General features: G+C 35.8%; 1 protein-coding gene across 8 annotated transcripts in view; it reads right to left on the bottom strand.

Annotated features, from left to right (window-relative positions):
• SLC4A10 (solute carrier family 4 member 10) overlaps nt 1-22558 on the bottom strand; it is a 277439-nt gene that overhangs the window by 107071 nt on the left and 147810 nt on the right. For all 8 annotated transcript variants that reach the window (XM_055119947.1, XM_055119950.1, XM_055119952.1 and 5 more), the window contains one exon: nt 10627-10787. In XM_055119947.1, coding sequence (XP_054975922.1) covers nt 10627-10787 — 161 coding nt within the window. The remainder of the gene's footprint in view (nt 1-10626; nt 10788-22558) is intronic.

Genomic DNA, 22558 nt, shown 5'->3' with positions numbered 1-22558 from the left:
GACTCGAAACATGGCTAATCTAGATAATACTTCATCATGAGTTAGAAATGAATCCCTTTAAAGATCTCTAAGCATAGTCTCAGAAAGTTTGCCTTACTTTGTAGAAAAGCTGTTCAAAAGGACGATAATTTTTTATTATAAAACATCCCGTTTAAATATATAATGATATTTTAGAGTACTATGTTTCAAATAGATATAGTTGCATTGAGAACAGAGAGCTTTGTGTTCCCCATTATTCACACTAATGGGAAGAAATAATAATAAAGTAATAGAAATATGACTAGCATGTTAGAAGTTGGGAAGTGGTTTCATACTTTTATTTTAATAATAGTTTTCTTAAATTTTTGGTAGAGAATAATTTATTTGATTCTTCTTTGAAAGTTTACCAGTGAAAATATGATGCTTAGAGACCCAGGAAGCTTACATTTTGAAGAGTGAACAACTCTTCTTTTAGACATAAAATCAATTCTCTTTAAATTTCCCTTGAAACATGTTTATATTAAAATGGCCTTCTAGAGAGTTCAGAAAGCTGTAATGAAGTAGATTTATATTGCTATACATAATGTGAAAAAATGTCAATGAAACAGGTAGGCTTTTAAAGTTCCCTGGTAATATAAATCTCAGTTTAACTGATCTGCTTTCAATTATCAAATATTAACTGACCTTTGGAGCAGAGCCTCCTTACATAATGCATATCATCATAAATAGCCATCTATGACTTTACACTGAAGATTTTAAAATTATCAATAATTCCTTACAAAACTTTTTTCTTCAGTGTGAAATGAAAATAAATCAAGGGAACATATTTTAATCACTCTGTCAATCTATGTGACCTCACATCCTAGCTGTGTAACCTAGTGAAAAAGAGAAACGTCTGCCTAACTTGTAAAAATGGAGATTATCTGTCTTTAATGGTATTTCAGGACTACAAACATAAAATATGCTATGTAATAACTGGAAAATTGAATAACAAGAAATATTCAATAAATATTTCCCAGAACAACATTGTTCTTATAACTTCCATGAAACCCATCTCAGGCTTGAATTTTGTGGTGGTTTTAATGCACTTACCTCTATTTTATAGCAGCGTATCAAATGGAAGACATTTGGGTTTCCAATTCAAAACCCGAGAAAACCCAAATAAAACTACCTAGAACAGTGAACTTTATTGTCTCACATAACAGAAACATTAAAGTGAGAATCACTCTAATCCTTTGTGATTCTGTTAGTTTCCTCTTTCGAATGTTATTTTCCTTAAAGTCAAAGTTTTCAAAGGAAAATTGCTTTATTTTGTGACTTTATTTTAAAATAAAAGTTCCCTCTTCACTGCCCAGGTGGGGGAGGAACCTCTAAATTCAATTGACAACCAATCCATACTGGTCATGGAGACAGGATTCCCATAATCCACTTAAAGTAATTTAAATCTGTCCTTTGGTTTTCAATTTCCTAAATTCAGTTTCCTGAACAAAAAGTTGAGAAACCTTTTTTCTGTAATGGGTCAGATAATAAATATTTTAAGCTTAGTGGTCCATATGATCTTGTCACTAGTATTTATCTCTGTGTTTAAAGCATTGAAGCACCAATAAATAACATGGATACAATGGGAATAGTATTTTAATAAAACATATTTATGGAGACTAAAATTATAATTTCATATAATTTCATACATAGCATTTTATTATCTTTAAATCATGATAAAGATAATCATTCTTAGCTCATGAATCTTACAAAATTAGCAGTGGGCAATATCTTTAACACAAGAGCTCCATCACTTGTATCCAAGAAAACTAGGTTGAATACACCTTTTAAAGTTAGTCATAACTTTTATTTTAATTGCTTACTAAGCCCTTTCCAATTCTGAAAAGTATAATATTACAGAATAACAATTTAATCTATATATCAGTTCCTAGGATACCAGAAGTTAAATAGTTCTGTATTAATTTGAGAAAAAAATAAACTGTCAGTCTATGTGACCTCACAATGAAATCCTGCTGAAATAAGAAACTAAATAAAGTATGTATGACATACCTTGGAATGGAAGTCATGAATCAGATTATTAAGATACCAATAGTAAATGATTAGACAGCAATTTCTTCTGGAACCCATGATGTGTAACCCAAGTTCAGTATTTAAAAAAATAAAACTTTTGTTTAGGGGCAATACCCAGTGACGCTCAGCATTTACTCTTGGCTTTATACTCAGACATTACTCCTGGCAGGGCTTAGGGGATGTTAAGAGGTGCTGAGGATTGGTTGTGAATCCGGGTTGGTTGTGAACGAGGCAAATACCCTACCTGATGTACTATCTCTCAAGCCACCAAGTTCAGTATCCTAATAAAATCAAAATCTGGGCTGGAGAGATAGTACAGCGGGTAGGGCATTTTTGCCTTGCCTGAGTCCAACCCAGGTTCAATTTCTGGTATCCCATATTGTCCCTGAGCACCACCAGGAGAAACTCCTGAGTGCAGAGCTAGGAAAAATCACTGAGCATCACTGGGTGTGATCCAAAAAATAAAAGCCAAAAGAAAAAAAAAACAAAATCAGTCATGTAACAAACCATTTACTGGGTGATGTTTTTTAATTCCTATCAAAGTATACACAGCAAAGCCTTGCAAGCTACCTGTGGAGTATTCGATATGCCAAAAACAGTAACAAGTCTCACAATGGAGACGTTACTGGTGCCCGCTGGAGCAAATCAATGAACAATGGGATGACATTGCTACAGTGCTACCAAAGTATAATCTTTCCAAACTTCTGCACTATAAAACCTGCTAAATCACTAGCCTCAGTTTTTTAAGGAAATATCTTTATTTGAAACAATTTACATAAGAGAAGGTAAACAGAAAACAAAATCCGCTCATCAGCTCATAAGTCACAAAAAATATACTGTAAACTTCTTCACAGTATAACAGCCCCAAATATATTAGTGAAGTGAAAAGGGTTAATCTTCCTTAAGAATATAAAATATTGAGGTGAGTTCTAAACATGAAAGGAAGTTTGATTCACTAATTCTACATTGTTCTCAGGACCACTACAATATATGTATTAGTATCAAGCTTGAAAAGTAGAAAAGGATAATGGACTATAATGGCTTTGGGCTCAGAGTCAAATCCTACAATCTCAGCATGCTACGATGCTTAAATAATAGAGTCTAGTCTGCCAAAGCACAATGCCAGGATCTGGGTGATAAGAGAAGAAGCAAGAAAGAAAAGAAAAATAGGTCAGACTCATACAACATTTAAACCAGCTCTACAAAAACTAGTAGCATTTGTGTAAAAATCCCTCAAGAAGGAAAAATTCTTTCTCACTCTAATCAGGTAATTATTTTATCAAAATCATTTTGACTACTGAATAGAATGACCATGATATTTTACAGATTCTATATAAAGCTCTGCCCTCTAAAGTTCATTCTATTAATGCTTTTTCCTTACAAAAACATTGACTTAACTTTTAAAGGTGCTGAGAAATGTATGGGGAACTAAGGGTAGAGGTTAAATTCTACAGTTTGGTTGGAAGCAGTAAGAATTTGTATATTATAAAATACAAACTGCTGTAAGAATCTTTACTCACAGACCAAGCAATACAACAGTATAGGCATATTAAACATACATGATTACTCACCTACACTCTAATGAGCAGAATATATTAGGAAATATATTCATTCATAGATTTTAAACAAAGAAAGCCATATAGTGAGTTGGTATTTATAAGAAATCATCTGTTCATGGCACTAACCTGATATAAATTCTAATTTCTTCTTAATCCTCATTGACAGAATTTGGTTAAAATCTACACACTGCCTAGGAATTATCTTCTTATTAATCTTCACAGTGTTTATTTTGAAGAAATTAATATGCATCATGAAATTGCCTATACATTACACAAATATAATTAAGAAGCAATATTTAAAAATAATCTATCAAAATATAGTTCAGGAAGAAAACATATTTGGAAAGTATCAGATTTGAAAAGGTTAAATATATTTTTTTGATTCTTTGATAATTTTATTTGCCCTTCCTTTAAGAGGTTAAATATATTTTTAAGGAAGAAGCTTAAATTTATTAAGTGTTCTCTGAAACACAAGGAAATAGATATTTTAAAATTAATTTTATCCAAAAGAAAATCCTACTTTAATTACCAGAAATTCTTGATAGACTTGCCAGATACAAATGAGATTTTCTTGTAAGTCTACAAAAAGCTCTTTTAATAATTACTTAACAGTGTTTTAAAAGTATATCAGAACATTGACATAAAATTCCTTGATAATTCTAAAATAACATCTGGGTAATATTTGTCTATTTAAAAATGTCTATAGTATATTTAATGCTTCAGAGTGTCTGTACTGGGAATATACAAAAATTTAGAGTCTAATATATTCAGTAACATCTAACATCTAACATAAAAAAAATAAGAGAGGGAGAATTTCCATATCCTCTTGTTAAACATTATGTTTACGGACGACCACAAACAATAAAGGTTATTAGTATAGGTTAATTAAAGTAATTATTTTTATCTCTGTAAATACACCTTTAACATGTAATTTTCCATTTATTAAATGAGGGAAATAGTCTCCCCTTTAACTCATAATGTTGTTGTAAAGTGACAAAATGTAAGCATAAAAATACTTTGCCAAATTAGAAATTTTAATATGTAAATAAATCATAATTTATTAAACACTTAATATTATAGCTCAATTGTCACAAAGGAAAAGTAACAATGAGTGAATGACAAAATAATTATATACCCTAGGGAGAAAATGTTTGGATGAGATTTTATTGAGGGCAAAAATAAACACCTTTGTATTAAGTGAAATTAAAATTATCCAATAAAGAGAAATTTCTTTTCATTAATCATTAAAAAGTATTTATTAACATAAATATTTACAATTATAATTTTCTATATAGCTTTAGCTCTCAACTACTGACATCCTGACTGACATTTTACAGCTTACTCTCTCATGAAAATGGGAGGTGCAAGTTGGTCTACTTTGGTGCCAGAAAGCTGCAAACTAATTAAAAGGACAGAAAGAATACTTTGAAAAGCTATTTAGAGTATTGAGACTTCAACTGAACTACTTTCATTTGTAAGGGTAGACTTAGAAAATTTAATTTGCTTTAAAAAACTAAATTTAACACAGCTAGCAACCTTCATATAGCCTATGATTTTAGCTTAGGGAAAGATGTAGAGTTGAGGAAAAGAAGCACAGATATAGGTAACAAAACTTAACGAGGTTGATAAAATGAGTAACTGAATTGTAGTCAAATTAATAAAGTATTTCCTATCATAAATAAATTCCTATAAAAGGCACTAAAAGCATCAGGAAAGATAATATAAGGGTTGACGGATCCATAGCACAGCAGGTAGGGCATTTGCCTTGCATGCGGACGACCTGGGTTCGATTCCTCCGTCCCTCTCAGAGAGCCTGGAAAGCTACTGAGAGTATCCAGCCAGCACAGCAGAGCCTGGCAAGCTACCGGTGGCATATTCGATATGCCAAAAACAGTAACAACAAGTCTCACAATGGAGATGTTACTGGTGCCCGCTCGAGCAAATCAAAGAACAACAGGAGGACAGCCCAGTGTAAGGTGTGTCCTGTATGTATCTAACCCTGATTCTATCTTGGTCATTGCATGACTTCCTCCCAAACATCAGAGGGTGTGGTACTGGTGTCCCACAATTCCTATCAGGTGTGACTGTGGAGGTCTCGAAGCATCACTAGAATGGCTCAAGTAAGCACCAAGATCACAGAGCTTCAACATCAGCATGAAGGACTCCCAGACACCCTGAGCACTGCTTGGAAGATCCTCCAAGAAGCATGAGAAATTATAACATTTATGAAATCTGAATCTGGTTAAATCATGAAGAATATTTTCTGAAGGTAATTTTTCCAGTTTTAGTAATTTTATAGCTTTATTACATTTCACTTATCAAAACCTCATTTGAGGGAAACCATTTTCAAAGTTCACAATACCAAGGACTTAAAGAGAAAAATAAACTAGTGATTTTATGTAAAACTCTGAATTTCAGCTAATATATATCCACTTAGGAGAAACCTAAAATTTCATCCAATTGGAATACATAGTGCCTGTAAGAAGTTACCAGAAGGCTTTGTTCCTTTATTCCTGTAACACTTTCCCGCACCCCACCTCTGGTCTTTCCACCATTTTGTATGTAATAAAAGGACCCTGGACTAGTTGGGAAACCAGGGTTCAAGTCTCAGTGCACTGCCTTTTTCCCATTGATTCTTTGAGTTTATCCATGCACAATTTTCTACATAGAAAACTACTTTTCTCTTAGGAGTTACAATTAGATTACTGATGACTTCTAAGAATAGGACTGAAAAATCAGAGATGGATAATATTAGTTGGATTTCTGTCTTTTCCTGCTCCAGTAATTCTTTTGGCCCCTCCTGTATGTTTGTTGGCCAGTTCTGGCTTCTGTCTAACTTATCTCTATTTTCAACCTGTCACCTCCCAGGTGCTCTAGTACAGAACTTCCTAGTTTTCTGCCCCTATTGTATCTACCTTGGGCTTTGGTTTCTGTGTCCTTATAAATGGTGAGTATAATTTTTTTTAAATTTTTTATTGAGTCACCATGTGGAAAGTTACAAAGTTTTCAGGTTTAAATCATGGTGAGTATGATTTTTTTAATGTAGGAGTGGGCTGGAGCGATAGCACAGTGGTAGGGCGTTCGCCTTTCATTTGGCCGACTGCGGTCGAACTGTGTTCAATTCCTCTGCCCCTCTCAGAGAGCCCGGCAAGCTATTGAGAGTATCGCGCCCGCACGGCAGAGCTTGGCAAACTACCTGTGGTGTATTGGATATGCCAAAAACAGTAACAGTAAGTCTCACAATGAGAGATGTTACTGGTGCCTGCTCGAACAAATCGATGAGCAATGGGATGACAGTGACAGTGACAATGTAGGAGTACTGCTATTTATTCTGTCATCATACAATGATCCAGCACCCATCCTTCTACCAGTGTACATTTCCCATCACCAATGTCCCAGCTTCCCTCCCACCATCCCCTAACACCCCTCCCCCGATCTCCAGCCTCCCTCTATGGGAGACACTTTCCTTCTTGCTCTCTCTTTCCTTTTCCTTTTGTGTATTATGATTTACAATACAGGTGCTAAGAGGGTATGGTGTTTGTTTAGAGCATTCAGTATTTTAATTGGAATGGTAAGGCTGGAGTAGCTTTTAACTGGAGCAGCTTTGGGGTTCGCACATGACTTCCAAGGCAGGGAGTTGGGGAGAGCTAGCCCATCCAGACTCCAAGAAAGCCTGGAGATTTCAGTCACAAAACTCACATACTCAAATTTTCAGCAGATTATGTCTTCATTCCTCTCTACAGTGATGAGGGACTGGAGTGATAGCACAGAGGGTAGAGCGTTTGCCTTGCACAAGGCTGACCCGGGTGTGATTTCTCTATCCCTCTCAGAGAGCCCGGCAAACTATCGAGAGTATCACACCATATGGCAGAGCCTGGAAAGCTCCCTGTAACATATTCAGTATGCCAAAAACAGTAACAACAAGTCTCACAATAGAGACGTTACTGGTGCCTGCTCGAGCAAATCGATGAGCAACGGGATGACAGTGCAGACAGATATTTATGAAATATAGCAACAAGTCTAAGCTCCAGGATTGTTCTAACTATCTAAAGATATTGTAGAAAGCTGCTTCCTAAACTGCTTAAAACTATAAAAAAAATCCTTGCATTTGAGACATAATTAAAATATAAAAATATCAATTGTGTATCAGCAAGAACCAATAAATTTCTTAGTAAAACTAAGAAATTGAGCTGGATCGCTTTTCCTATTCTAGCATGCTTCACAAGTTTCTGAATTTCTAAGTGAGCGTGTTCATTAATTGAGTATGAACCATTCATCATATTATGTTCTTCTGAGAAGTGTACTGTATTTAATTTTATACAGTCTTTCAGGCTGTTATATATATTTTTTTAATTTATTTATTTTTAATTAGAGAATCACCGTGAGGGTACAGTTACAGATTTATACACTTTTGTGCTTATACTTCCCTCATACAAAGTTTGGGAACCCATCCCTTCACCAGTGCCCATTCTCCACCACCCGTAAACCCAGTGTCCCTCCCACCCTCCCCAATCCCATCTCCCCCCCACCCCACCCTGCCACTGTGGCAAGGCATTCCTTTCTGTTTTCTCTCTCTAATTAGCTGTTGTGGTTTGCAATAAAGGTGTTGAGTGGCCGCTGTGCTCAGTCTCTAGCCCTCATTCAGCCCGCAACTCCCTTCCCCCACATGGCCTTCGACTGCAATGTAGTTGGTGATCGCTTCTCTGAGTTGACCTTTCCCCGGAACGTGAGGCCAGCCTCGAAGCCATGGAGTCAACCTCCTGGTACTTATTTCTACAGTTCTTGGGTGTTAGTCTCCCACTCTGTTATTCTATATACCATAGATGAGTGCAGGCTGTTATATATTTTGAAGAGTAACCTCTTTACAGGTGTAACTTAGTTAATGGAGACATCTTTTTAAGATGTTATTTATGATTATTCACTTTGCATAATATTAGGAGCAAAGATGTCCTTCCATATCTTTCATTTCATATACTGTAATGCATGTAATCTTATTTATTTTTTCTTTTAATTTTTGTCTTGGAACCATACCTGTTAGTGCTTAGAGCTCACTTATGACTGTGCTCAGGCATCACACTTACAGTGCTCAGAGAACCTCATACGTGGTGCTGTATATCAAACCAGGGTCAGTCATGTGCAAGGCAGTGCCTTAAGCACTGTACTATCTCTATGGATAATTTTTTAAATAGAACAATGGTCATTAGCTCAGGCCACATCCACTTCAAACCTCCTCTTTCCTCAGCCAGCAGCTGTAGTGTAATAGAAAGAGCACAGGTTCCAAGGTCAGAGAGCTCCTCAGAATCTGGGCCATGAAATTTTAATTTCTATTTTCTCAAGAAAAGTAGAAAGGACACTTAATGAGGTTTTCCTAGAGATTCTTTTATGTTATTTTTCTAAAATCACATTTTCCCATTTATCCAATAAGGAGCACACTGTTTGGGGGCGCCTTTGGTTTATTTTCAGCTCAAGAATTAAATTAAGACATTGAAGTCTCTTGGGGCTGGAACAATAGCATTTGCTAGCAAGTAGGACATTTGTCTCGCATGTGGCCAACCTGGATTTGATCCCTGACCCCCCTATAGTGTCCCTGAGCACCACCTGGAGTGATCCCTGAGTACAGCGCAGGGCGGAAGCCTGAACACTGCTGAATGTGGCCCCAAAACCAAAAAATTAAAACTAAAAAAGATATTGAAGTATCTTAAGTCTTTCAACTTTACAAATAAATTCAATTGGAAAAGACTTTTCGTTGTCTCTAGAAGCCTGAACACTGCTGGATGTGGCCCCAAAACCAAAAAATTAAAACTAAAAAAGATATTGAAGTATCTTAAGTCTTTCAATTTTACAAATAAATTTGATTGGAAAAGACTTTTCGTTGTCTCTAAACTTACAAGGTTTAACAACTGTTTTTTTCTTTCAACTTGACAAATAAATTCCATAGGAAAGGACTTTTCTTTTTCTCAAAACTTACAAGGCTTAAAAATTATTTTTTCTATCAACTTTATAATAAATTCCTTTGGAAAGGGCTTTTTTTCTCTAAATTTAGAAGGTTTAAAAACTAATTTTAAATTCCTTTGTTCTAATTAATTTGACTAATTTAATTAATTAACTTTAATTCCTTTGTTATTTTTAACCCATAATTAAGCACTTCACATACTATTTCAAACCACTGACTTTTTAATTATTTTTAATTTACTGAAATGTGTTTGTTTTTCATATCAAAAAATACCATAGTAGTTCTTTGCCTTTATTTCTAGAGTAGCACTGAGACATGCTCTAAATATAATTACCATCCTATATGTCCATAACAGGATTCTAGAATCAATCTCTCATCTCAGGGGCTACTCATAACACTACATTACAAACTAATCTCAACTACCATTAGACCTCTAAAATTCAAGAGCTTTAATTCTGTTTAAAATAAATGAAATACTTTGCTTTTTTGTTCTGTTCTAAACTAATGTTTTTCTTACTTGCTGAACCTTTTACAATTTGATCATCACCTGTATTTACGTAGTAAAAAAAAAAAATTCTAGACTTACAGACTTTCCCCTTCAATTTTCTAAATGCTGACAGTTAAATATGAAAATGTAAAAAACATTTTTTTAAAAAATAAATGGGATTCCATAAATTTTGGTTCTTATTGTAGACCAGTATAGCACTAATAGGATATATATATTCACACACACACACACACACACAAACACACACACACACATATATATATATATATATATAATGAGAAGGATAGGAGAGAATTGAGAAATAAGATCTTATATGCAGGTGATGGCAAGTTAATTTTTAAAGGTCACATATGTATAGAATTATGAGAAAAAGGAAATTGAGAATTATCTCTACCTACCAAAAATACAGAATTTTTTCAAGCCTGTATTATCTCTTGAACATGTATTTATGTTTATCTCTTTATCTCCTCTCATACCTCTCTACATAAATTTTAAATAAAATTTACCTTGCTTCACAAAGAAAGAGAAAAATATACTATGGAGTAAGGAAAATATACCTGCAATTTCTTCTAAAGTGTTGGCATGCATATCCAGCAACACAGTTCCATTCAGAATACAACTTCTCAACTCAAACAAGCTGTGCAATGAAAGAGTGGCCACATACGGCTTACTCCACCTTTCTCCTCCATCTTCAACATCTTCTTCAAACTTCAACCATCTACACAAATAAACATTGTTATCAGCACAAAGATATTATATTTTAGATAAATTCTCTTTTATCAAAATAATAAAAGGTAGAAACAAGATATCCATTCACATTGCTCCTTGTTTCCATGGGAAGTATACAAACTAATTTTAAGTCACATTCCCAATGACCTATGCTGAAACAGATTCAATTCCAACTTTTTCTTGTTTTCCTCCAGCATTTGTATTTACTTTCAAATAGAATACAATTAAATGAAATTATAAATTTTTTTCTTTTTTGGGGGGGTCACACTGGCGATGTACAGGGGTCACTGCTGGCTCTGCACTCAGGAATTACTCCTGGCAGTGCTCAGGGGACCATATGGGATGCTGGGAATCGAACCCAGGTCGGCTGTGTGCAAGGCAAACGCCCTACCCACTGTGCTATCGCTCCAGCCCCGAAATTATAAAATTTTTAAGCTAAGGTATATTATGCTAATGTTAGTAGTGGAAATCATTGATTGACACTTGATTCTCATCCTTGCCTGGAACAAATTTCAAGTTGAAAAATAATCTCTTTTCTCTCCCTCTTTTCATATTATCAACAGAATTAGCATTCTATAAATAGATTTATAGAATTTATTTATCTATAAGTAGTTAAATAGAGAATAGATAAAGTTGGTTGGTCTTGTTTAGTTTTGTTTTTTTTGTACCACACTAGCTATGCTCAGGGTTTACTCCTAGCTCTACGCTCAGGGGACTTTATGAATTATAATATCGCTAATAATAAAATAATTAAAATATACTTGTGGGATTCATGATCTAAAACAAAGGATCAAATTCTTTTTTATGAGGAAATTTGTAGTTAAATTTTAGTTCCAGTAAACTGGGGCAATAAATAAATAAGAAAGTTTGCATACCCTTTTATGCTATCTCTTTTGAAAGAAAAACACTTGAATTTAGTATCTCCAAGATTCAGTGTGTGTGCATGCATTCATTTTTATTCCATGTACACAATCAATAAGGCCATCATAATCAGGACACAAAATTATCACTACAATGAGCACTCTTATTTGTTTGTTTTGGGGCCGCACCCAGCAGTATTCAGGACATAATCCTGGCTCTACACTCAGGGCTCACGCCCGGTATAGCCTGGTATATTTAGGACTATATGGCATGCTTTCAAAGCAAGCATCGTACCAGTTGTACTATCTCTCCAGTCCCTACAAAGGAGCTCTCTTGCTATTCTCAATTCATATCTTGTTCTGTTCCGTGAATATCACTATTCTGTTCTTTATTACTATAGTTTTATCATTTAAGGATGTTATGCTATGAAATTTTCCTGTTCCTGGAGCGAGCAGATATCACTGGGCTACACTAGCAAGCGACAGGGACAAATGGAGACGTTACTAGCGCCCGCTCAAAAAAATTGAAGATCAACGGGATGACAAGTGATACAAGTGATGGTATGAAATTGGCATTTTTCATTAGGCAGAATGCCCTTAAAACCACCCAAGTTGTATAATCAAATTACTGTCACTATCATCCCTTTGCTCATCGAGTTGCTTGAGCAGGAACCAGTAACGTCTCCATTGTGAGACTTGTTACTGTTTTTGGCATATTGAATACACCACGAGTAGCTTGCCAGGCTCTGTTGTGGGGGCGAGATACTCTCGGTAGCTTACTAGACTCTCCGAGAGGGGCAAAGGAATCGAACCTGGGTCTGCCTGCGTGCAAGGCAAAGAAATAGCATTTTTTTCTTCATATTGATGAGCTGTTTGATTATATGGCTGTACCAGGGGGTTTATAATCATTCACCCACAAAAAGACACTTGAGTTCTTTACAGTTTTTTGCTATTATAAATAAAGATGCTGTGGACATTCTTGTAACAATTTCCATGTGAACATAGTTTTTCATCTTCTCTGAGATAAACGCCCAAGACTAAGATTTCCAGGTAAATGTATACTTCGTTTTAATAAGAAATTGTGGGCTTAAGGTAGTACAAAGATAAGACACTTGCCTTGCATATGGCTGACCCAGTTTCAATACCCCCAGCACTGCATATAGTAGTACAAGTACCACCAGGAGTAATTTCTGAGCTCAGTTTCAGAAGTAAACCCGTATTAAGCCCTGAGCTCTACGGTGTGGCCGAAAAATAAATAAATAAGAAAGTTCAGGCTGGAGCCATAGCTTAACAAGCTGAGCACAGGAGACCTGAGTTATATCCACTGTACTATATATAGTCTCCTGAGCACTATCAGGAGAAACCCCTGAGCACCTCAGGTTGTAATTTAACAAATGAAAGATACTTTCAAACCATTTTCTAACACTTTCTTTTATATTCACACTAGCAATGGATGAGATATCCAGTATCTCTGAAGTCTCGCCAGCACTTGCTATTATGACTATTTTTTTGTTTTTTAATTAGATGTACAGTAACGTGTTTTTTAATGTTATGGTAGTTTTAACATGCATACACTACATGGTTAATAATGTTGAACCTTTAAAACTATGTGTATTTGCTTATGCTGTACCTCTTTGGTGAAATAGCTGTAGGGTATTTTTTTCCATTTATCTAGTTGATTTGTTTATTTTTATACTGTTAACCATCAAAAATTTCGTACATATTCTAGACACAATATTTTTGTGAAAACGTTTGTAAATATTTTTCCTTGCTATAATAAATCTTATCATTTATAATTTCTTTTCATAGGTGCTATAGTCTCAAAGATAAATGTGGAGGTCACTCCCGCCAATGCTCAGCCTGTGATTCAGTGCTTAGACCTGGGAACTTAGTTCTGTCCCTCCAGAATATTCTAAAACTCAGCGCCCCCTGCATGCTTATCATGAATTTTACCCTGGAGCATTTTCCCTGGCTCTCTTCCCATGCCCTTCTCAGGAGCTATCACAGCACAAATGTTTTTATTTTGGTAAATTCTAATTTGTGATCATTTTATTTTATAAATTATGTTCCTGGCATCATGTCTAAAATAAATCCTCAATATCATGGTCCTGCCTGGTCTGGAGCAATAGCACAGCGGGTAGCTGTTTGCCTTGCATGCAGCCAACCGGGGTTCAATTCCTCAACCCCGCTCAGAGAGCCCACCAAGCTACCAAGCATATCCTGCCTGCACAGCAGAGCCTGGCAAGCTACGATGGTGTATTCGATATGCCAAAAACAGTAACAAGTCTCACAATGGAGACATTACTGGTGCCCACTCAAGCAAATTGATGAACAATGGGACGAAAGTGATGACAGTGATACAGTGATCTAGGTCCTACAGATCTTTTCTATGTTTTCTTTAACATTTTAATAGATGTATGATTTACATTGAGGTTTATAATTTATTTTGAATTATTTTTGTGTACACTGAGGTTTAAGTTACAGTTAATGTCAACCTCTTGATGTATCTTTGCTCCAGAATCATGTTTTGATAAGATAATTTATCTTCTATCTAATAGATTTTTTTCCCTTTAACAAAAGCCATTAGCTTCATTGTCATTAGTCTTTCCCACATTTTAATAGTTTTTCCATTGACCAATGTGTCTATCTAAAAATATATTTAAAAACATACACAAAATATAAGATGTTTATTTTCTTTTTTTAAATTTTGGAGCTTGGTCTTTTAGAAAACAAGAAAAAAGTACCTGGGAATTTCAAGCAAACATTTTAAATTATATGCATGGAATATTTTATATAACCACAGGAGTTTTACGAGTATTACAAGGAATGCAGAAGAGACACTTCAAAATAAGTAACCCACATGCTACAAATATCAAGTTATTAACCATTTCAAGATACAGTTCTTTAAGTCATCTCTACAATGACACAAATCGATTAAAAATATTTAAATGACTATCTTAAAAGACCAAATTAAAAAATATATATACATAAGTAAATAATTACATTTAGCTTTTCTGGTTTTCAGTTCACACTTCAAATATAGAAATTAGCAGATTTGGGACTACCCAAGATCCTTTTTCAAGATGTAGTCACAGAATATACTGTCAGTTTCACATGCTTGATTACAGTTAATGACCTAAAGTGCAGCAATCTACTCTAGTTTTCAAATAAACTCAGCTGATATTTGTTTGAATAGCAAACCAAAGCAAACAAGAGTTTCACAGGCATGAATGAGAAGTGATAGACAATGAAAATATATCAAAAATTTAGGCCCGTTGTGTGGCATTCTCTATGGAGACAGGAGGATTTAAACACAGGGATTATTTTCATTTCCTACAGTATACTTGGACCTGTTTTCATCCATGATTAATACACTGGAATCTCTTTTTACTAAAAAAACAACAACAAAATGGTGTTTTATGAATTCTTTGAGGATTAAGTTGATGATAATCTCCTCTACAATACCCATATTAAAAATCTACAAAATAAAATTCTTCTGGAAATTAGATGCTTTCCATAGAAATTAACTCTTTCAGTTTATTCCACTCTTGGTAGTTTTGTTAAACCTTCCAAGAATATTTATTCTTTTATTCTATACATATATAAAATAAAGAAGTTACTATATTATTTAAAAGTATAGATTTAGGAGAACTACTGGATTGTCAAGAGAAAATATTTTCTATATAGGATTGGGGACAGAATCAGGGACTATGATTATGTCTGAAGTTAGAAAAAAAATTAGACACATTATATGTATAATATAATGTATTATATGTACAATATATAAGGGATAATTAACATATAACATATAATCAAAACTTTTCCTCTTTTAAGGGAAAAGGAAATGAGAAATAAAATGTATCCAAATCTAGAATTACAGATTTATGCTGTTTTTACTCCATATTTTCCATACTTTATATTACACTGAAAAATCATGATTTGAGCCTTTACTAATTTTGAATATCAAATGTCTTCATAGCATCAATAAAAACGTGTGACATAATAATCCTTTTCTACACTATTATGTATCAGTGCTCTAATTGCTAGCCCCAGCTTTTCTCTTTCTGAGTTCATTTGTTTAAAGAATTTTTTTTTTTTGCTTTATGGGTCACACCCATCGATGCACAGAGGTTACTCCTGGCTCATGCACTCAGGAATTACTCCTGGCAGTGCTCAGGGGACCATATGGGATGCTGAGAATCGGACTCGTGTCGGCCGGGTGCAAGTCAAACACCCTACCCACTGTGCTATCACTTCAGCCCTATTGAAAGCATTTTTAAAGGGCAACAATAATGAGTCAAGTATGTTTTCTCAGCAAACACACAGCCTTGGGAACTTCATGTACTTTTCTCTTAATGACATTATATTTTATTCATAAGAGGACACTGTAATTGTATTGAGTCTATTAGCCCTGCATATGGCTTCTCTTAAGGTTTTCTAAAGTGAACAGCTGGTTTTCACAAACATTTATTAAATAATTATGATCCTAAAATATAGCTTCAAAAATACAAAACTTTGCTTGAGTTTTACTTGGCAACAATAATGGATATGAATTATTAGTGATGTGATATGTGACAAGTGTGATGGGCTTATATAAAGTATCCTTTTTTTCCCTAGTAGCAGGGTAATAAACTATTAATTTCCTGGGAATACTAATCAAAAGGGAAGTGTTTTTGTTGCACAGTTATGATAATCATTTACTAGAATTAAATTACATTTTAAAAAATCAGATTAAGTAATGAATTTTTAAATAATACTAAAATTAGTCTTTTTTTTAATGAAGAAGGATAACCAGAACAAGTTTACTTTTGATACTTTAAAACTCACTAAATGTCTAAATCCTCAATAAATACATTCTGTTCTTCCCTGGTGTATTTTGTCTCAGCCAAAATTCATCTACCCTCCTCTTCAATGTCTGTTACTTATTCTGATTGCTCATCAGATGTCTCCCTGAACCTCAAACAGCTTCACATGCGAAAGATTCCAGAAGCATGACTAAAATCACAAGTCTAACTAATAACATTTGAGAATATTAAGCATTAACTAGATCATCTTCCTTTCTTTAAAATTAAACAGTAATACACTTTGGCAGTTTAAAATAATAATGTTACTCTAATATACCATGGTAAAAAGTGATGAAGCTGTGATAGTTGAAGGAGCTAGACTCTAATATTGCTCTTATGCTGTCTTGATTTACAAGTAGGAAAATTACAAGGAATTGACCAGTTAAAACAAATCACCGTTTGGTCTATATGTTGAAAAATCTTCAGCTATTTTAGGCATAAGGGAGTTACACCTGTCAAAATGTATATTCCAGTCTTCTCAGTACTACTTTGTAAGATGAGAGTAAAGAAAAAATAACCCAGAAAATTAGTACTTCCCAAAAATACTTCTTAGTAATGAATTATTAAGCACTTATAACCAATAATCAAAGTCACCACATCACCTTCATTCAGGAAACCCATTTCTTATGATCTTGGAAGACAGATGGCTCCTTAAACACAGAAGTTTGTTTATTAATTCATTAACAAATATTCTTTAATCATGAGGCAGCAACAGTAATGTCACAATTTGTTGAAAAGTTATGTATTATTTTCTATCATCAAACATTTATAATTACATATATTATGCATCTTCAAAATTTCAAAGATTTTGATGCAGTTGGAAGGAATAAAAATAGAAGATTCTTTTAAAATTGTTTTTAATTTTTTTGTAATTGAATAACTGTCAGATACACAGTTAGAAAGCTGTTCATGATCAGCTTTGTAAAGTAGATTCTTTTCTTTTTTTTTTCTTTTTTTTTTTGCTTTTTGGGTCACACCCGGCGATGCACAGGGGTTACTCCTAGCTCTGCACTCAGGAATCACTCCTGGCGGTGCTCAGGGGACCATATGGGATGCTGGGAATCGAACCCGGGTCGGCCGTGTGCAAGGCAAACTCCCTACCCGCTGTGCTATTGCTCCAGCCCCAGTAGATTCTTTTCTAATCTTTAATTTCTATATTTTTAATTGAGTCACCATGAGATACACAACTGTTCATGATCAGTTTTTAGTCATAAAATGATCCATCACCCCTCCCTCCAGTGTCCATTTCCCACCACCAATGACCCTAGTTTCCTTCCCCATCTCCCCTCCCCCATCCCGTCTTTATAGTTCTATGGAAGGTACTTTCCTTCTCTCTCTCTCTCTCTCTCTCTCTCTCTCTCTCTCTCTCCCCCTCTCTCTCTGATTCTTGATATTATAATTTCCAGGTTATAATAAAATTAAACTATAAATTTTAAACATAATAGAATGCATCATCAAAGTAAATTGATTGGGGGGAAGGGCACACCCAGAGGTGCTCAGATCCTATTACTGGGTGACCCTGTGCACCATACTTGGTGCTGAGTAATATAACTGGAATCTTCAGAATGCAAAGCAAGCACTTTGAGTCCTGTACTAGCTCTCTGGTTTGGGTAATTGACTGTTTTCTATAAAGGTTTTTATTTAAAAAGATAATTTATACCAGACATACAAATTTAAAATACTAAAAATATAAATAATACAATGAATAAATCGATTAAAATGGGTCAAGGAAATGGCAGCTCATAAGTAAAACTAAAAAGATTAATTATTCAACAACAGTTATTACAGGTACAAATGAAAATAATGAGAATCATTTGGAGAAAAGACCGGAAGTAGAGCTCAGGAGGTCTGGCTAATCTGCCCTGTAGTTCCATGCAGGAGCCCGAGGATGTGGTGCTGCTCAGTTTCTGCGGTCCTGTGGGTATCTGGACACTTTGACATGTCTAGGGACCTCGAGGACCATACCCAACAGTGCTCAGGGGCCTTCTGGATTGTACCCAGTGATGATTGATGCCAGGAATCCAAGTACTATACCACTGAACTATCTCTCAGCCTGAGATTGTTTTTATCTATACGGTTAACAAAAAACATTAGATGAGATTTAAGGGAAATAAGTACTTTTACACTACTGGGTAAGTGTAAATTACCAAAATATTATTTGAAGACAATTTTTCCAAATCAAAGTGAAATTTTTGGTGAAATTTCAACTCTTATGGTGAAGGATAAAACTGGACTCTGAGTGCTGCAATAAATGTATATATGTTGGTTTTCAGTGATGTAAACATGAAACATAGAAAATTGTAATGTAATGTTGCTACTTTAAAAATAAGTTCTCCTATCTTTGGGCATAAATTCCATTGTTAGAAATTCATCCCTTAAGTTTGGAGCAATAGTACAGCACACAGGGCACTTGTCTTGCACACACCTGACCTGGGTCCAATCCCTTTTACCTCATATGGGTCCTGGAACCTGCCAGGAGTAATTTCTCAGCACAGAGCTAAGAATAAGCCCTCATCATTGTGAGTTTGGTCCCCAAACAGAAGTAAATAAGAAAAGAGTGAAAATTAAGAGGAAAGGGATGGAGGGAAGGATGGAGGAAGGAGCATAGGAGGGAGGGAGGAAGGACTCCATCCATATAAATACTTGCAAAGTAATTTCTTAAGTCATAAATGATTACTGGAGTGGTGTAAAGGAAAAAGTAAAACAACCTAAGTCTATATCAAGACTGACTAATAGAGTTGGGGATGTGGCTCAATGGTAGAGCCTCACATGTGAAATGTTCTGGATTCGAGTCCTAGCACCACAAAGAATAAAAGTAATGAAAAATACAAGTGATCAAATAACACAAAAATTAATCTATATAATTAAATATAGTGCCATCATTAAAAATATTGATTACTCAATCTGATTTGGTAATAAGGAAAATCATCCAAATATTTGTTTAATAAGGCATAAAAGTGACAATAATGTTTTGTTGATTTAGATCTTTGCTACTCAAAATGTGATACTAAAACCAAAAACAGGGGTTGGAGTGATAGCACAGTGGGTAGGGCATTTGCCTTGCATGCGGCCAGCCCAGGTTTGATTCCCAGCATCCCATATGGTCCCCTGAGTATTGCCAGGGGTAATTCCTGAGTGCAGAGCCAGGAGTGACCCCTGTGCATCTTCGGGTGTGACCCAAAAATAAATAAATAAACAAATAAACAGATAAATAAATAAATAAAACCAAAAACATAGGTTCTACATAATTTGGAAGTTTGCTGAAAAAAACAGGCTTTCAATTTCTGTCTGGAGCCCACTGTATCTACATTTTACCAAGATCCTAGGTGATCTGCAGTCACATCAAAATTTGGCAAGTAGTGGTAAATGGTAACCCTAAGTGACCGACAGTACCTTGTGCACACCTATATCACAGAATTCACACAGTATTTACACCTATTAGCTTCCCATCAGACTATGATCTTAAAGGTAGAAGCTGAAGGTTTTTGTTGTTGTTCTCTGTGTACCTGATACAGATAACCCAAAACTGAGTAAATGAACAAGAAAAATTAAAAAAGAAACCAAAAATTTCATTTCTTTTTTATAGCAAATTGTCAAGTACACAGCACTGTAGTAGTAATAGCATTGTTGCCCCATTGTTCATCAATTTGCTCGAGCGGGCACCAGTAATGTCTCCAATGTGAGATTTATTGTTACTGTTTTTTGGCGTATCGAATACACCACAGGTAGCTTGCCAGGCTCTCCGAGAGGGATGGAGAAATCGAACCTGGGTCGGCCACGTGCAAGGCAAACGCTCTACCCCGCTGTGCTATCTCAAGTACACAGCAGATAAAAATATTAATTACAAAAGACAGAAAGCCATTTTGAAAAAGTTAGGTAAAAAAACCATTATTTAAACACCACACCCCCTTGCCCCCCCACATACAACCTAGAGCCATATTATAATAAACTTTTGGTATATAGTATATGAAATCCAGAACTATGCAGTACATAAAATTTAGAAATAAACCTACTAAATAGGGCATGAAATATAAAATTACTTCTTTTTTTTAGATGTTACAATTTTATTTTTCCCCTTTTTTAATTGATTGACCATGAGATACAGTTACAAAACTTTCATATTTGAGTTTCGGTCATGCAATGATCAATCACCCATCCATTCCCAGTGCAGATTTTCCACCACCAAAATTCCCAGTATCCATTCCAACCCTTCCCCTCCTGTGTGGCAGACAATTTCCACAATAATCTTTCTCTACTATGATTATATTCAATATTTCAGCAACAGTCCCACCACCACTCAAACCTCCCTTTAAGGGAGCAATGCTAGACAATTTGTTTTGTATTGCTTGTTATGGATAGCATATAATGTCATGCAGCCATGAGAGTGGCCGCGCATTCTAGGAATTCTAAAATTTTAATAATTAGGGTCTGGAGAGATCTCAGACACGAGTCTGCTTGGTTCCGAGACTCGTGTGTGTGCCTCTGGATCATGGCTGTGTAGGAGCTTACTAAGAAGCCGAAGGCAGTTTGTGGGCATCATCTCAGAGTCCCATCGGGGCGAGGGGAAAGAGAAGGGCCGGTTTCTCTCCTGTCCTGGTGTTTGCAGCTGCTGCTGCTTCTGCTCCCGGATACCTGGACTTTTTGTTGGGTTCTAGAAGATGGCGGCCGCCAGGATTCATAGGGGGCAGGCAGAGGGATAGCACCTGCTCCCATCTGGAATGACCCGGCAAAAGTGGCCCATTGCAAAGTCTGGAGGCATTTCTGCAGCTAACTGTTCAGTTCCGAGATTCATGTGTGTCTCAAAACTACTTCTAAAGGCTCTAATTAAATTATTTGCCCTTTTTCTTCCACTGTGGGATTACATTGGTTTGTCCTTTCTGCCTTGTTGCAGGAAACTTAGGTTTATTAGTTTACTCCCATCAGAGAGCTCCCATTCCTCTGTGTTTATTTGTAACTTCTTTCTTTGTGCTCTGTTAACTTGTAAACATTGTTTTTCTCTTCTCCTTAAGTCCTTTGCATGGTTAATTCAGAGCAATGTCCTTTTTGTATGGGCACAGGAAGACAGTTAATGCTATGCTTTTGTAACTTGGGAGTTAATTGACTCAGTGATATTTACCTCCTGGGCATCTATTCTCTCAACTTAAGCCTCAGTTGCCCTTACTTCCTAGCACCCCAAAAGCAGGGTCCCAACGAGTGACTGGATGGACCCAGGGCAAGCAGTGAGCTATGTGCTACCCTGGCATCAAAATGGGCCTAGCCAAAGTGCCATAATGCCAAACTATAAGTTAAGAGCATGCTCATGGACAAATTCTGTCATGATCCAAAGAATAATAACTAGATTCAGACCCTGCTAGGGTTAGGAAAAATTAATCTGTCCTGAGCACTGTAGTCTGAGTCTGTGGCAAGATGTTCCTAGGAGAGCCGCCCTACAAGCCTCAATGTATCTCTTACTGCGTCCATACAAAAATAACTAATAGTAAGACATAGAATTAAGATGTTAATTAAGTTATTGGACTAAAAAGAAGAGGAACACTCTTTGGTGCTGTTTTCACCCTTGAGCCTGATGGGCAGTCAGGAAGGGTTTTCTTTTTATTAGTGAATCACTGTGAGGTACAGTTACACACTTACAAACTTTTGTGCTTACACTTCAGTTATACAGTGGTCGAGTGCCCATCCTTCCACCAATGCCCATTTTCCACCACCAATGGTCCCAGAATCCCTCCCACCACCTCCACTCTGTCCTTCCCCTATCTCACCCTGCCTCTGTGGCAGGGCATTCCTTTTTGCTCTCTCTTCTTTTGGGTGTAGACTATTGACAGAACACGATGGCCACTTAGCACCTCTACTGCAAACCACAACACCCAAAAGGGCTTTCTAATGTTGATTTTTGCTACGGGTCTGGGAGTAGCATTGGCCCAGAGACAGAGAGTTGGAGAAAATGGAAACAAGAGAGTTGGAGGAGAGGAGAGGGACGGTAGGGCAGCAATATGGAGCATGGAGAGATAAGTGGAAAAGACAGGAGGGGACGGGAATGAGGGGCGGTGTGAGACAAGAAT

Source organism: Sorex araneus, chromosome X, assembly GCF_027595985.1.
Source record: "Sorex araneus isolate mSorAra2 chromosome X, mSorAra2.pri, whole genome shotgun sequence".
In the NCBI taxonomy this organism is placed as follows: Eukaryota; Metazoa; Chordata; class Mammalia; order Eulipotyphla; family Soricidae; genus Sorex; species Sorex araneus.
This window is presented reverse-complemented; position numbering and strand designations above follow the sequence as displayed.